General features: G+C 66.8%; 1 protein-coding gene across 1 annotated transcript in view; it reads right to left on the reverse strand.

Annotated features, from left to right (window-relative positions):
- Positions 1–393: 393 nt before the first annotated feature.
- Positions 394–15,188, reverse strand: part of BAHCC1 (BAH domain and coiled-coil containing 1) — a 36,627-nt gene continuing 21,832 nt past the window's right edge. Inside the window, exons 11-27 of the mRNA XM_049638120.1 lie at positions 12,598–12,797; positions 12,324–12,460; positions 11,851–11,979; positions 9,710–9,827; positions 8,937–9,228; positions 8,066–8,248; positions 7,672–7,973; positions 7,318–7,425; positions 7,046–7,223; positions 6,860–6,974; positions 6,684–6,759; positions 6,439–6,547; positions 6,076–6,195; positions 5,807–5,983; positions 4,457–5,676; positions 3,198–3,434; positions 394–2,662 (exon numbers count right to left, since the gene is read on the reverse strand). Coding sequence (XP_049494077.1) covers positions 2,450–2,662; positions 3,198–3,434; positions 4,457–5,676; positions 5,807–5,983; positions 6,076–6,195; positions 6,439–6,547; positions 6,684–6,759; positions 6,860–6,974; positions 7,046–7,223; positions 7,318–7,425; positions 7,672–7,973; positions 8,066–8,248; positions 8,937–9,228; positions 9,710–9,827; positions 11,851–11,979; positions 12,324–12,460; positions 12,598–12,797 — 3,914 coding nt within the window. The 3' untranslated portion in view covers positions 394–2,449. The remainder of the gene's footprint in view (positions 2,663–3,197; positions 3,435–4,456; positions 5,677–5,806; positions 5,984–6,075; positions 6,196–6,438; positions 6,548–6,683; positions 6,760–6,859; positions 6,975–7,045; positions 7,224–7,317; positions 7,426–7,671; positions 7,974–8,065; positions 8,249–8,936; positions 9,229–9,709; positions 9,828–11,850; positions 11,980–12,323; positions 12,461–12,597; positions 12,798–15,188) is intronic.

The following is a 15,188-nucleotide window of genomic DNA, read 5'->3' on the forward strand; positions in this document are numbered from 1 at the left end:
CCCCTCCCCCAGCTGGCCACGGCACTTTGGAGGCCACCCTCCCCCCTGTGCCTTGTGGGGGCTGACCCTCCCTCCTCTCTTCTGGGACACCTGCCCTGGTCACGTGGACAACCTGACTCAGCTCTGGTGAGACCTGTGAAGAGGGGAACCTACATCTTGGGGGGTCACGAAGGCCAAAGCCACCCCAGATACAGGTAGCACGGTCCTGTCACGTGTGCGGGGCTCGGCGCCCAGGGGCTCCGCTCTGGCTGACACGGGGACAGACCTGGCCCAGGCCTGGACGTGGGGCTTGGGCACGTCCGCCGGGACCCCCGAGCCTCCGGGGCCTCCAGGAGTTGCCGTGCGAAGTGCACGCGGGCGCCGAGGCACAGTTAGGACTCCGGACCACTGAACACCTGTACAATAGTTCATATATTTATTCTTAAGCAAGTTATCAATAAAAAATTTAATACTAAAATGCCTTTACATAGAGTTTGCTGTTCATAAAACCTTTGTGTTTTGTTTTTTTTTTGTTTGTTTGTTTTTAGTGTTTACATTGGAAAAAAAAAATCCAACCATCTTAATTTACACATGTACAATAGTCGTGCTTCGCCAGGTCTAACCACGGTTAGAGGGAGGGCCGCACCGCCCACGCGCACAGATGGAGAGAGAAGAGGCAGAGAAGGCGGGGGAGGAGGGCAGAGAATTGACACGAGGGCCAAGAAAAAGGGTTTCCTTCGCTCGGTGCCTGGGGTTCGAACTTTTGCGGCCGGGCTGTCCCCACTCGGCGCCCGGGCACCGGGCAGGTCTTCTCCTCCGGGCAGCCTTCTGCTTCTCCAGCCGCGAGCAGGCCCTCGGGCACCGCCTCCCGGGTGACCGCCAGGAATGAAATATTGCACTCGTGCGGAGACAAAGGGGAGAATGGGGTGGGAGAGGTAGGCCGGGGCGCAGGGGACCCCCCCCCCCTGCCCCTGCATTTCCCACGGAGCCGGGAGTGGGAGGTGGGGCCGGGATGGTTTCCTGGCTGAAAAGGAAGGGGGCGGAGAGGGGCCGGGTTGGGGTGCCGGGCACCTGCCGACACCCCATGTTTCCCGGGGACCTGGGCTGCAGGTCTGTGGTCACACAAAAACTCGTCCTAAGGAACAGTGACTAACGTGGGGGGCTTTCCGGGGGCTCCCAGTGGGTGTGGTGGCACATGGGGACATGTGGCCCTCAGTACGTTTCAGGGACAAGAGTGGTTGGGCCGCGTCTGGCTTGCCCTGTCTCCCTCTCGGTCTCTCTCTTGGAGAAGTGAAGAGGTGACAAGTGTTCTGAGGCTCCTGGGGTGGCGCCGAGAGTCTGGGCCACCCGTCCAGCACTGGGTGGAGGGCTGAGCGCCCCGGAGGGGTGCTCCCTGCACTCGGCTAGGGTGTGGGCTCGGGCAGGCAGGAGGGACCCCTGCTCGCTCCGCACCCCAGGCACCAACTGGTCATGCTGTCTGCCTTCCCAGTGGCCACAGAGAAGGCCCAGAAACCTCCATGTAAGTTGGTGGGGGCCAATCCCGTCCCTGCTCTGAGTGGAGGCTAGGCAAATTGGCCATCAAAACGGAAATCAGAAAGAACTTGGAATATTCAGGAAATAAAATGAAAACATCACTTTTTCGTATCGATACTTAAAAATATTTGTTCATTTTTGTTTCGTTTTTAACAGAGGTAAGATACATTTATGGCTGCTGTCATGATCCCGGGCTGGGGGACCCGCTGATCCTGATTTTTATCTCAGCTTCCGGAATCCCTTCTCTCCCCAGGGACCCTCACCATCGCCCTCCTCCCCTGCCCCGCCCCCCAATACGGTCTTCCTAGGAGGTGGATTAAAAGGAAATAAAGTCGAGTGTGACTTCCATCTCAGCCCCCGAGAGTGGTGTACCCGAGGGTCCCCCTCCTGTGGCCGCCCCCACCCTCAGCTGCCTCTGTCGCCACAGACGCCCCTGTCGGAACTCAGCCAGGCTGAGCAAAACAGTGCATTTTCAACGAAAACCCCCCAGAACAAAGCCTAGACACACACCCACACACACACGCACACGCACACACACACATGCACATACACCCTTGTCACGCGTGTGGGGAAAAAAATCCTTTTCCACTATTTTTTTCCATAAAACTTCCCGCAGAAATACAATATTTACATAGAGAAATAAATAGACAACACACCTGATTTCTGCTTTCCCTGGTGGGAGACAGTCGGAGGTACTAGGGAAAATATGGCTTGGATTCTAATCTCTCGGGAACGGCCGATGGGGATCCGGGGCGCCGGCTGGGCCGGCCCAGGCTGGACGACTCTCCGGACGGGACGGGCCGCACGCGGGAGCGCCCGCTCGCCAGGGACAGTGATGCGAAGCCGGCGCCCGCCGCGGGGTCGGGGGGTTGCATATTTGCTCCTGGCTGCGGCGGGGGGGGGGGGGGGCTCCCCGGCTCTGCCCACGCAGCCGGGCTCAACACAGGATGGGCGCCCCGTCGGCTGCCACCAGCCGCCCCGTGGTGGGGTCATAGGTGCCCGCCAGGTAGTAGAGGTCCCGCCGGTCCTGGTCCTGGCACTTCCGGCTCCGTGTCATTTGCTCGTACTGCTCCCGCCCCACGACCTGGCACTTGTGGGAGATGGTCTGCACGTCGTTCTCGTCCTCGTGGCAGGACTGGTACAGCGCGTTCTGGGGGGGGAGGGAGGGGCGGGCAGCAGCGCTGGGACCTAGGCCTCGCGCCCCCAGGGCAGGGTTGCTCGGTCAGCCTGTGGACCGTGCCCACCACCTGCAAACCTGGGCTCCTGCACACCAGAGGGCGGTGGGGTGTGTTCCACCTGGAAGTACGGGCCATGGGGGGGGGGGGGGCTGCGTGCCCCCCACGGTGAAACTACCACCCCTTTCACAGGGAGCCATGGAGGCCAGGGAGGGACCCTGTGTCGTTTCCTGTGAGGCCCGGTGGTGGCCCTGGGCTGGGAGGCGGGGAGGGGGTGTTCCCGAATGAGACTACTCCTCCCGTGTTGGCTGCCACCCCCCCCACCAGGTCTCCATTCCCCCAGGCCCCCTGCATGCCCCCCACCTGTCCCGGGCCCCCTTCAGGCTGCCCTGTTGCCCAGTCCTCCCAAGCTCCCCACTTGCCCCAGGGCCCCCCACAGGCTCCCCACCTGCCCTGAGCTCTCCTGCCCCAGGGCCCTACGGGGCACCGCCCCCTCCCCCATTCTCTCACCTTCCCATCACTCTGCCGCTTCCCCAGCTTCGTCTCCTCCGGGTGGTAGAACCACTTGACCTTCACCACCATGTTACTGCCCCAGGACTCCCACATGCTCTCAATGCGGCCGATGTAGGGCAGGTTGGGCCGCCCGGCCGACAGGAAGACGGCACAGTCCCCGATGCGCAGTGTCTCCTTGCCCCGGACGATGGCCTTGTAGAACAGCTTCCTGGCTTTCCCCTTCATGCCCCGCCTCTGCAGGGACACAACCGGAGGCCGAGGGCAATGAGGGGGCCCAGACGGCAGCCAGGACAGAATGACAGGGACACACACACAAGGGGAGGGAATACGCAGGAGGGACAGACGACATGTCGTGTGTGCAAGCGTGCGTGCACGGGCACCCCAGGTCCACGCGGGGCACCGTGGCGGCTGGAGGAAGGCCAGCACAGCCAGAGGTCCGGGACGAGGTGGCCACACCCAGACCTACCCTGCCCACCGGTCAGGATGTCAAGATCCAAAGCGCCCATAAAGGAACAGTGGACCTGAGGCGGGGGTGGGGTGGGGAGAGAGCACGAGGCGTCCAGTGCACACACGTTTGCAAGGACAAAACGCCCCGGACAACCGCACGTCCACACGTAGAGTGTTGGCAAAGAACAACGTTCGTGTCCATGCAACGAGGTGCTCGAGGTGCTCAAAACGCGCGGAGCTGCCTGTGTTGTTCACGGACACGGAAAGACGCGCAACCAAGCGGACCTCTGCCGCTCGAGAAACGCTGGGGCGCCTGGGGGGCTTAGTCGGCTGGGCGTCCGACTTCTGCTCAGGTCATGATCTCACGGTTCGTGGGTTCGAGCCCCGCGTCAGGCTCGGTGCTGACAGCTCGGGGCCTGGAGCCCGCTTCGGATTCTGTGTCTCCCTCTCTCTAACCCTCTCCAGCTCACCCCTCTGTCTCTCTCTCTCAAAGATAAACATTAAAAACAACAATAACAAAAACAGGCTGCCTGCCCCAGTGCAAACATCCTGTACACGATCTTACAGGCAGAGACAAGGACTTGGAGGGGACAGGGTGGCTGTGGTCATCTGCCTTGTCCCATCAGGTGGCAAGGTTTTCTCTTTCCTCGTTTTCCTTTGATTTTCTTTCTTTCTTTTTGTTTGGTCGACATTAAATAGGACAACCCAAAGAAAGAAGCGAGAGAGGGAGCAGGCCGGCCTCCTGGGCACCAGGGGCTCCTCGCTGCCCTCCCCCTCCCCCTCCCCGGCTGGGAGACGGGCCCACCTACCTGCGTGGGGTTCCCCGACCACTTCCAGAGCTGCCGGGCAGGCAGGAAGGCTGAGATCTTTGGCCGGTTTTCCACGGAGGGCAGCCGCTGCCTCCGGGAAAGCTCTTTGGCTTTGGAGAAGCTCAGGGCCTCCTTGCGCTTGAGCTTGGACTTGCCGCCGCTCGGGCCGGTGCCCGCGCCCCCGCCGGCCACCGCGGCCCTGGACAGGAAGCAGCGCTGCGCGTGCGCGTGCGCGTGGGGCCCGCCCCCCTTGGAGCGCAAGGCCTCGGGCTGGGCCAGGAGGGCGGGCACGGGGTGGGTGAGGCAGGTCTGCAGGAGCAGCGCCGGGTCCTCGTCGTCCGAGCTGTAGGACGAGCCCTCGTCGTCCGAGGAGCAGAGGCTGGAGGTGGACAGGGAGCCCGAGGAGGAGGAGGTGGTGGAGCCTGAGGAGGAGGACGACACGGACAGGCGGGCGAGGAAGCGGGAGGGCACGCCGGGGGCCAGCCCGGGCCCGTCCTCCTCGTCGTCCGAGTAGGAGCTGTGACAGTCGCTGTCGCAAGGCAGCGGGAACTCGGCCTGGCCCGCGAACTTGCGCAGCGCCAGCCCCATGGGCAGCGGGTGCACGGGCGCCCGCCCCTTCCTGTCCTTGCCCACGAGGGCCGGGTGCGCGTAGCTGGGGCTGGGCAGGGGCCGCCCCAGCTTGGGCCCGAGGTCCTTGTCACCCATGAGCAGCGCCTTGCAGTTCTTGTTCTTGGGGGAGGTCACGCCCTCGTGGTCCAGCTTGACCAGGAACTCGCCGCCCGCCCGCCGCCGCGCGCCCTTCTCGGCCTCTGCCCGCTCGGCCTTCTTGGCCCGCAGCAGCTTGTGGGCGCCCCCGGGCAGGCCCGGCCCGGCCCCGCCGACGAAGGGCGCGTACGAGCTGGCCAGGCTGCTGAAGGAGTCGGCCCGGAAACCGTTGCCGAACACGGGCGCGGCCACGCTGTGCACGGGGAACAGCGCCTCCCGGGCCCGCAGCTTCTTGGCGCTGCCGTTGAGCTGGAAGAGATTCTGCAGCACGCCGGGCCCCTTGCCGCCCGCCGCGGCCGCCGCCTTCCGCTTCGTCTGCGCCACCGCCGACCAGCTCAGCAGCGGGCTGCCCCGGCGGCCCAGGAAGTGGTCCGAGGCCCCGGCGGCGGCGGCGGCGGCGGCGGCGGGGGCGGCGGGCGGGGGCTTGGCGCCCGAGGTCAGGAGCTCCGCTTTGCCTGGGGGGAGGCCGGGTAGAGTCAGGGGGACCCCCGGCTCCACCCTCCCCCCACCCGGCCCCGCGCCTCCCGGTCCCCCACACCCGGAGGCGGACCCCCACGCCAGGGTTCTGGGTGGTCCCACGAGTACCAGCTTTGTCTTTGCTGACGGATTTCTTCCCCGGGGGCTTGGGGGCTTCGGGGCCTTCGTGCGCCTTGGGAGACAGGCTGGGGGCGGTGGTCTCGCCGGGGGGAGGGGCCTCGAAGGAGGCTTTCTTGGTCCTCCGGCAGCTGCCGGACACCAGCAGGGCGGGCGAGGGCTCGGTGCCTGCGGAGCGGACGCGCGGCCTCAGCGCTGTGCCTCGGGACCTGGGCGCTGGCTCCACGGGGAGGCCCCACCCCCGCGGCCCCGGCACTCACACTGGATTTTGAAGTCCGGAGGCAGCAGCCTGATGTTGGAGACGGCGATGTGGCCGGTGTCCCCGTCATCAAACTCCACGACCACGGAGTCCAGGTCCCCTTCCTCGTCACTGCAGGCACCTGGGGACGAGGGCCCCGTCACGGTCGACCTTGGCGCCGCCCCAGCAGCCAGGAAAGATGCCCCCCCCCCCCCCCCCCGCTGCCTCCCGCGGCCCGGCCTGAGCGGCCACGGCACCACCGTCCATCACCCCCGCCTGGGGCACTGCCCGCTCGCTCACCCACCTGCCTGCCCCCCGGGGGCTCCACATCCCCTGCCTGGATGGGGGGCTGCTGGCGGCCTCGTGGGGAATTCGGGGGGCTTACCTCGGACCACGTTGCCTGGATACAGGCAACGTGACTTCTGGCTCCAGTAGGCACAGACCCTCGTGCCGGGTGGGAGGTAGCGGCTGGACTGTGGCCGGACATCCAGCACCTGGAGGACCGGTGGGGGGGGGGGGGGGGCGTGAGTGGGCGGGGGAGGAGCTGCGGGGGGGCGGGGCCCAGGAGGGGCGGGTGCAGCCAGGCCCACCTCCCCGGGGCGGCGCGTCCAATGGGGGCCGTCCCCTCACCGCCTCCTGCAGCAGCTGCTCCAGCGAGTAGATCCTCTGCCTGTTGCCTCTCTCGCCCTCGATGACGATGCTGTAGCTGAGGGGCGAGGGGGGCGTGGCGTGAGAGGGGCCTGCGGGCCGCGGTCGCCCACCCTGGCCCAGGCCCGCCGCCCTCCCTCCCCGCACCCGGGCCTCACATGTCGGGGGGCTGCAGGGTCCTGACGCTGCCCGCGTACAGCAGACTGTCCTCCTTGGGAATGAGCACGGGCAGCCCGTCCTGCAGATCCTCCTTGTGGATGGTGCACGAGCCAGCTGAGGGGACAGGCTGTCAGCGCCGGCCCCGCCCCCGCCCCCGCCCCCGCAGCTGCCTCCCGGCCACTCACCCAGGGCGGCGCTCTGCTCGGCGCTCAGAGGACCGCTGGCCCCAGCCGGCTCTTCCTCCGCTTCGTCCTCCTCCTCTTCCTCCTCCTCCTCCTCCTCAAAGCTGCCGTTGTCGTCAAATGCAAAGTCGTCTTCCACAGCAAAGCTCTCCAGCAGCCGACTCACTGCCCGGCCCTTGCCCTGGGGGGCCAGAGGGGTCAACTCCCTCTGGAGGGGGGGGGGGCGGGAGAGGTCTGCAACCCCGACTGGGCGCCCGGGGGGGTGGGGACGCTACCTGCTTGCGGACAGCCTTGCTTTTCACCTTGCCCACCTTCCTGCCCTTCCCCAGGATGGCCTTGGCGTTGCGTGGCGACAGGGCGATGGACAGGGCCCCGTTCTTCCGCTGTTCGGGCGGGAGGGAAGGAACCGCGATGAGGGGGGCCCCAGCCTCCCTGCTCACAGCCTCCGCCGGGCGTGGTGCAGGCTGACCCCGAGTGTGAGTTCAGGGGTGTGGGGCAGGCTCACCCCTGGGGCGGGCCACATGAGCGGGCAAGGGGGACAGGGTGGGAGCTCCTTCTGTATCTGACGCCCGCCCGCGGAGCCCAGGCCAGCCGGGGTGCCCCGTAGCAGGGGTGCCCGCAGAGCCTACCCGCAGTCCCGGCTGGAGGATCGTGCTCTTGCGTGTGGCCCTCTTGAGGCGCTCGCTGGCCAGCTTGCTGCCCTCCTCACGGCAGGTGAAGGCGCGGGCGGGGCTGAAGAGGGTGTCCCTGCTGGGGGTGGTCCCTGGCTCCGCCCGCAGGCCACCTTTGGCCTTGCCCTTGGCTTTCTTTTTGCCTGGTGCGCCTGGGGGCCTGCGTCCTGGGGCCCGCTCCAGCTTGGTGCCCACCTTGGCCTTCACCGTGCGCCTCTTGACCTTGACCTCGCTCTCTGGGCTGGACAGGCGGCAGGCCCCTGTGCGGGGAGAGGGCGGCCGTCACAGGCGTCCCGGGTGCTGGGCCCTCGGCCGCCAGGCTGGCCCCAGCCCGCCCTGGCCTCCTCGTTACCTAGTAAGCCCTGCCTCTCCTTCTTCTTCTTGGCCTTCTGGTTGGCCTCCATCTTGACCACGGAAGAGGGTGAGGGCCCCAGCACGGCCACACTGGCCCCCCCATGCAGCGCCAGCCCGGGCTCCTTGGGGGGTGCCTCTGTCCCCAAGAAATCTATGCCGTTCTCGCTGTCATAGCCGGCGCCTGGGGAAGGCAGAGCGTCCAGATGACTTGGTGTCACAGCGACGCCATTTTGGGGGCGGGGGATCTGTTCATCTGCATGCACTTGGATGGGCTGGGGGGAGGGGCAGGCACCTGGGCCGGCCTCCTGGTGAGGGTGCGTGGTCGAGCACGGGTTAGGGGAGGAGCCGCTATCTGACCTTACTTTCCCTGTCTCTATTTTCCTTTCTTACACCCTGGGCAGTGGGGCGCCAGCCCGCGGGCCTGGGGATCCCCCTCCTCAGGGCAGCTCCGGCCCCTTACTGCCCTCCTGCTTCCTGCTTCCTCTCGCCCTCCCTTTGTTCTCAGGCGCAAGCTGGGTGCAGGCGGGGCGAGGCCTGGTGGGGAGGAAGCACCTAGTTCTCCAGGCTCCTGTCTCTGGACACGTGTGCCTGCTGGAGGCCAGATAACCCCTCCAGATCAGCCTGCAGGAAAGCCGCCTCCAGCCGGCAGAGGGGCTATTTTTAGCCCCCTTTCCGGGATGTATCCAGAGCCCTCTTTCTTTCCCGTGGCTCTCGCGGCCCCACAGGGAGCCGCAGGGCAGGGTCTCCTTCCCCCCGGCTGCCCCGGCGGGGAGGCTGTCCCTGGGTCCCCCACACTCCACAAGCCGCCACCTGGCTCTGATGGCCGCCTGGGCCCGGCGGTCCCAGCTGCGGCCCTCGGACACACTTGCCTGCCTCGTGTGCCGGGGCCACCGCCGACTGGGCTGGGAACTTGGGCGTCTCCCTGCTGCCGCCACCGCCATCCGGCTGCGTGTGCCGGGCGGCCCCCGACACCTTGGTGCTCTTGGCTCTGGACAGCTTCTTCCGGATGCGTCCCCCTGGGGCGGCCTCCTTCCGCCTGAAGGGGCTGAGGCCTGCAGGCAGCCCCTTGCTCTTCACTTTCGGCTTCAGCTGGGCCACCTTGTGGGCCATGGCAGACGCCAGCTCGCCCTGACCGCTGCTTCTCTTGCACCGGACCTTTTCCTGTGAACGGGAAGCCGGTGGCTGCGCTCAGCCCTGCGGCCTTCAGCCTGCCCGCTGCCAGCGCCGGCTCACAAGTGGCACTTCCTCGGCCCCCGTCCGCTGAAGGGGCCCAGGGGGCACGGGGCTCGGCCACTGGAGCCCAGCACCACTATCCCCGCTCCACGGCACCTCCCAGACCGCCCACCCTACTTGAGCTTGGGGGATGGACGTCGAGGGCCCGGGTGTCTGTTCTGGGAGGGCCGGGCAAGGTGACAACATGCTCAGGTGGGGTGACAGCTGCCTCCAGGCCACCCACTGCACACGGGGTGCACCTGACACTGGGTTCACTGCTGAAGACTCCGTGACCTATAACATCGTGCACTTTTTCTTTCTGCTGGAGTGAGCATCGCCAGTCCCAGTCACACCTGCAGGCCCAGGGCCGGCCTCTGCCATGAGGCTCACCGAGCCCCAGAGCCCAGGGCGAGGCCGCTGCAGTGCTCACCGCAGAGGCCGGCTGCAGGCCCACGTAGACGCTGCTCTCCAGTCGGCTTTGCTTCCTCGCAGGCTCCTCGCCACCCCGCAGCTCAGCACACAGCAGGCTCAGGCTGGACCGCACCGCCCTGGGGGCATGGGGGCGCAGGTGGGCATGGGCCAGCTGCAGGCACGCCTCGGTACCCTGGCCCCGTCCTCGCTCTGCCCTTTCCCGAACGAGGCTGCGCTCCTGTGCCGGGCTCCTTGGAGCACGCGCCGTGCTGCCAGGCGGCCCGGAGGCCGAACCAGTGCTGAGCCCCAGCCGCCTGCCTGCCGGCCGGTCCTCTCACTGACCGGGGAGGGGCGGCCTAAAGCTCAGGGGCCAGGGCTCTGTGGCCAGCTGGACCACTGTGTGTCCCAGCTGTGGCCTCAGTCTTCACACCTGGGAAACAGGGACGGGAACTATTACGGCTCTCTGCAAGGGTGGGGGAGGTCGGTCCCGGTCCCAGGACTGGCCCTCAGTGAGTGCCAAGGCCAGCGGCCACCACGGTTTGGAACAAGGACGGTGTTAGAGAGGCTCCTGAGAATGGGGTCCCCTGCCTCCCTCTCCACCACTGCCAGAAAGAGGTCGCGGCACAGTGGCCAGAGACACTCCTGTCCAGGGTCTGCCTCCCAGCCTCCTGGGACCCTGACTGCTGGGCTCAGACACCTGCTCTTAATCCCAGTTCTTGAGGGAGGGGAGCCTGAACCCCAGCACCCACATGTGGGGGGGGGGGCCTGGGAGTCTACTGACACCAAGTCTCGGTTTCCCCATGTCCCACAGGTGTGGGTGGGGCCGGGCCTGTCACCTGCCCCCTCCCCGACTCACATGGTGTTAAAGAAAATGAGTCACAGACGGAGCCTGAGAACCCTGGCTTTGTGGGGACAGACATCACCTTTCACCTTCCTGCCCAGAGAGGGGACCAGGCAGGAAGCCGGCTGTGCAGTGAGGCTGCCCCCACCCCCCCCCCCCCCCAACCTTCCACTTCCTGCCTGGTCCCAGCTGTCGGCAACCACCGCAGGGCAAGGCCCGCAGCGGGGGAGAGCCCGGGATTCAGGAGGGAGCTGGATCCTTGAGGAGGGCGGGCCCCGACTGTGTGTCCTTCCTTGTCCTGAGGCTGCTACCCTCCAGCCAGGGCCGGGCTTTGTGGGTCAGTGGAGGAAGTGTTGTAATGCCAAGTACCAGGCCGGGGATTCCGGGGACGGGGGCCTGAGGGCAGCTCGGGGCAGCCTCGCCAGGACCCCCTGACGCAGCCACTGGCCAGACTCCGGCCTCGGTGGGCCCTACCTTGGCCAGAGGCCCCGACAGCGCTGGCTGGTTCTCAAAGGGAGAGCCTGGGAGTCCCCTGGCTGGGGACACCTGGGCAGCGGGGGGAGGGGCAGCTCGGGGAGACGCCCCCCACCCCCCAGCCATATGGCCTATCCCCGCCACCGCCCACAGGCGATGCGAACCCCCCTCCCTGTAACCTTCTCTGCATTTGCTAATGTTTTGTGACATAAAGCCCTGAGATTAATTTTTTGCCTCTGTCTTAATTGAAGGAACCATTTAGTGCCGATTTAACTATTATTACCAAATCATCAGGATTGATGCAGCGCGCACGCAGGCTCGCCAATCGCGTTTGGAGCAGCTCGTTGGATTTATGCAAATAGGTCTGCCGGGAGAGGCAATTTGTAGCCGGGAAGGACAATTATGCCCGGCCCGGGAGCGTGCCAACGAGTGCGCCGGGCGGGTAATGGATAATAACACTGCGCCGACAGCGTGCGCAGCACCGCAGCGTGACCAACGGTGTTACACGGTGCAGACAGAGAGGCTTTTCCGCAACGCCGCCTGGCACCCGAGGGGGCCGGGCGCGGGCAGGGGTGATGCCACGGCCAGGTGTGTGGACCTGGTGTGGCCACGCACCGGGCCCGGCGTGGGGCAGAGGGAAGGGGAGAGGTCTGCAGCGGGCTCTGTCCGTGGCTACAGCTCTGGGAGAGGGGAGCTGGGTCCTCACGGGAGCTTGAAGCGGGGGGGGGGGGGGGGGGCAGCAGCGTGCGGACAGGGGCGTCGAGGGCACCCTGGGCCCACCCCAGCCCCGCCACACGCACCCCCAGCCCGGGGCACCCCACGGCGGCCCACGCACCGGGACTTACTTGACTTTCTTGCCGTCGCCCCTGGGGAGCTGGCCCCCAGGACGCAGGGCGGGCAGCAAGCTGGGGTACTTGCGCTTCCTGGGCCGGCCGGGCCCCCGCCTCGCGGGGCTGCGCGAGCTCTCCTCTCTCCTGCAGGCCACGGGGGTGGGGGGTGCTCAGAGGCTTGCGCCCACCCCGGCCCCCCTGACAGGGGTTCAGCAGAGGGCACTGGCCTTGGAGGGCTGCAGGGGCAGGGCAGGCCCCCCCGAGACTCGGGGTGCTGGGCCCTCACGTGGCCCAACGCGCCAGCCTTCCTCCCACGGCCTCCGGGGGCCATCCTGGACGCCAGCCTCCAGCCCAGCTCAGCCTGGGCGCGCGTGGGGTGGCTCCCTGACCCCGAGGTAGTGGTCCCGGGCCTGCACAGCGGGGGGGTGGGGCCCCCCCACCCGGCCCCCGCCGCGCCCGCCCCGCCCGGCTGCCGCCCGGGGCCCTACTCGTGGTCGTGTCTGCGCTGGAGGCGAGCCAGCTCCCGCTGCTTCTCCTTGTAGCGCCGCTGCAGCTCTGCCAGCTGGACGCGCATCTCTACCTCCTGCGTGTCCAGCCGGTCGATGGCGGCCTTCAGGGGGCAGACCTGGTGGGCAGGGGCACGGGGGCCTGTGAGCCCAGGCGGGGCCCCACGGCGGGGGCGGCCGGCGCGGGTGCTCAGGGGGCCCCTTGGGTTGTGGCACCGGGGGTGACCGGGCCCCCCCCCCCCTCCCCCCCACTCACAGGCTTGGTCTTGGGGGTCCAGGTGTCCTTCCGTTGCAGAATCTGCATGCGGGGGGTGAGTGTGGGAGCCCTGCAGGGGTCGGCAGCGGGGGGCCGGGCAGAGGAGGAGGGGCTGTCCAGGCCAGCGGCCTCCACCAGGGACCAGGCTGAGGCCAGCGTGGCCAGGCGCTGCAGGTCGAATGCCAGCACGTCCTTTTCCTCTGCGGGGGACACGAGGGTCAGTGTGTGTGCGGCAGGCCGGCACGTACCGCCCCTCACAGGGTCTCTTGTTGTCCGCCTGCATCTTGGTCTGGCCCGGACCCTCCAGGCTGCCCGGCTCCCCCAGCCACGAGGACCAAGGACCAGGGTGAGGTGGTGGGAAACAGCGAGATGGGCACAGGGGCAGGCACCGAGCACCCTGCCTCAGCTCCGGGGAGAGGAGAAGTCCCCCCTGGCTACTGTGGGCCAGGCCAGTTGGGGAAGCGCCCAATCCGTCTGATAGAGGCTTGTGGCTTATTCGGCCTCAACAGAAAGTGCCCGTGCGTTTCCTGCCCCTCCCAGATTCGTGAAGAGTGGGGTGAGAGGAACGGCCCAGGGCAGGGTCCGAGCTGAGCCAGTGGAGGGCAGCGTCCATCCAGGGGTGAGGCCTGGAGCGGAGACTCGGGACGGGGCAGGGTGGCGGCGGAGGGGGGGAGTCAGGCCCCCGCGGGCAGGCTGTTCCCACGAGGAGCCACAGCCAGGGAAGGGGAGCCGGCCAGGGGGAGCCCTGCGGGGTCAGACGGCTGCTGGGGCTAAAGCCGTCCACGGGCAGTTGTGCTTTTCAGGACCTACAGGACACACAGCTCCTCCGAGGTGGCCGGGGAGCAGCGATACCCCAGTGGCAACGAGCACATCGAACACCCTGAACGTGGCTTCTAATTCCACCTCCCCGGAAAGGAGCCTGGCTCCTGGGAGAAATGGCTGTTGCCAGGGGCAGGGGCGGTGTGTGGTGAGCCAGGAACACAGGAGGTGCTCGGAAGGTGAGGGGGACACGGCGGCGGGCACATGGGCCAGCTGCAGGGGCCGAATCTGACACAGCTCCAATCCTCCGGTTAAATAGCGAGAGTGCAGATTACAACCGGCCAAAGAGAGTAAGAATCCGCGAGTCACCCTGCCACAAACAGGTTAAATGCACGGAGAGAATGCGTGAAGAGGCAGGGAGAACTGCTTCCAAGCACCTCCCTGCGAAATACTCGTTAACCGCAAAGGGGGGACGCGGCCATCAGGGTGAGCCGGCCTCAGCAATGGGACAAGGCGGCGAGGCGGGTGCCAGGAGCTGAAACTTCCGGACGCCGGTTCTGAGCTGAGGCCACAGGAGGCTGTGTTGGGTGGCCCCAGAGCGGGAGGCTAAGGGGCTCTCTCCTCCTAGGGCGTGGAAGCCAGGGCAGGGCTGTCCGGAAGCCCTACTTCAGCGACAAGCCCCACACGGTGTCCTATCTGTTGGGGTCACTGTGGTCACCAGGAAGCTCCTTTGCTCCCCTGCCCGGGCGGCCCGGCCCCGGTCCTCAGGCTCAGCCTGCTGAGCCGGTACAATCCCGTGGGTGAGCCTGGGGGGGGGGGGGGGGGGGGGTTGGAGACGAGGTAGGGAGGGCTTTTCTTGGCTTCAAACAACACCCTGCAAAGCTCTGCAGCCCTGGGGGCTGTGGAGAGAGAGACAGCCCCACCCCGATGCCCTGGGGTGTCTCTAACTCCTGTCCCTGGAAGGGCCTGGGGCCAGGCAAGCCGCAGCTTCACAGACCTGGATCCCAGGCTCACTCAGGAGAAAAAGGGGCATCCACACTCCGGGACGGACAGGGCCTGGGCTCCCCAAACATCCGGGGTGGAAGGGAGGCTCAGGTGGCTCTCCAAGGGCGGGATGTTCTGGTGTCTCAGGGCCGGGCTCCTGGGTACAGACCTCCCCATCCAAGGCCAGGCAGACACAGGGTCTGACTCCCCGCCCTTCTCCCACCCGAGGGCTCAGTCTGGGGCTCAAGTCCCTGCATCTGGTGCAGAGGTCTGAGGGCCGGGCAGTGCCCCACTGAGGCCCCCCCCCCAACTTGAGCCCAGGTGGGGGCAGGCCAAGGGTCCTGCAGCTGAGGTCTTCTGGGTGGGGCTGAGGGGCTCTGAGGACCCAGGTCAGTGAGGTTGCCCATGAGCAAATGGCCTGGGGTTTGAACTCCTGCCCCACCACAACTCGGCTGCAAACCTGCCAACCTCCTCGTCCCTGCTTCCCAGGGGCCTTCCACCAAATGCCGTGCCCGGCCTGGAGGGGGTTCAGGGGGCCCCTTCTGGGGAGGAAGGGACAGGAGGCTCTGCTGTCCCTTGGGACCCCTGCTTCCTGGGACACACTTCTCCCACTTTCTCCCTCTGTGAATCTTGCCGCTCATCTGAGATCGCAGCCAATCTCCTAATTCATTTCAGGCAAGGCGGTCATTGTGCTCATAGGGAACAGCTCTGGATCTGAGAGTGCACAGACTAGCCAGTTAACTGGGACAGAGGACAGGATGGGGCCTGGGTGCTCCAAGAGGGGAGGGTGGGGGTCTGGGTGTTCCAGGAAGGGAGGGTGGGGGCCTGAGTGCTCCAGGAGGGGAGGG

The sequence above is a fragment of the Panthera uncia genome, chromosome E1 (assembly GCF_023721935.1).
Source record: "Panthera uncia isolate 11264 chromosome E1, Puncia_PCG_1.0, whole genome shotgun sequence".
In the NCBI taxonomy this organism is placed as follows: domain Eukaryota; kingdom Metazoa; phylum Chordata; class Mammalia; order Carnivora; family Felidae; genus Panthera; species Panthera uncia.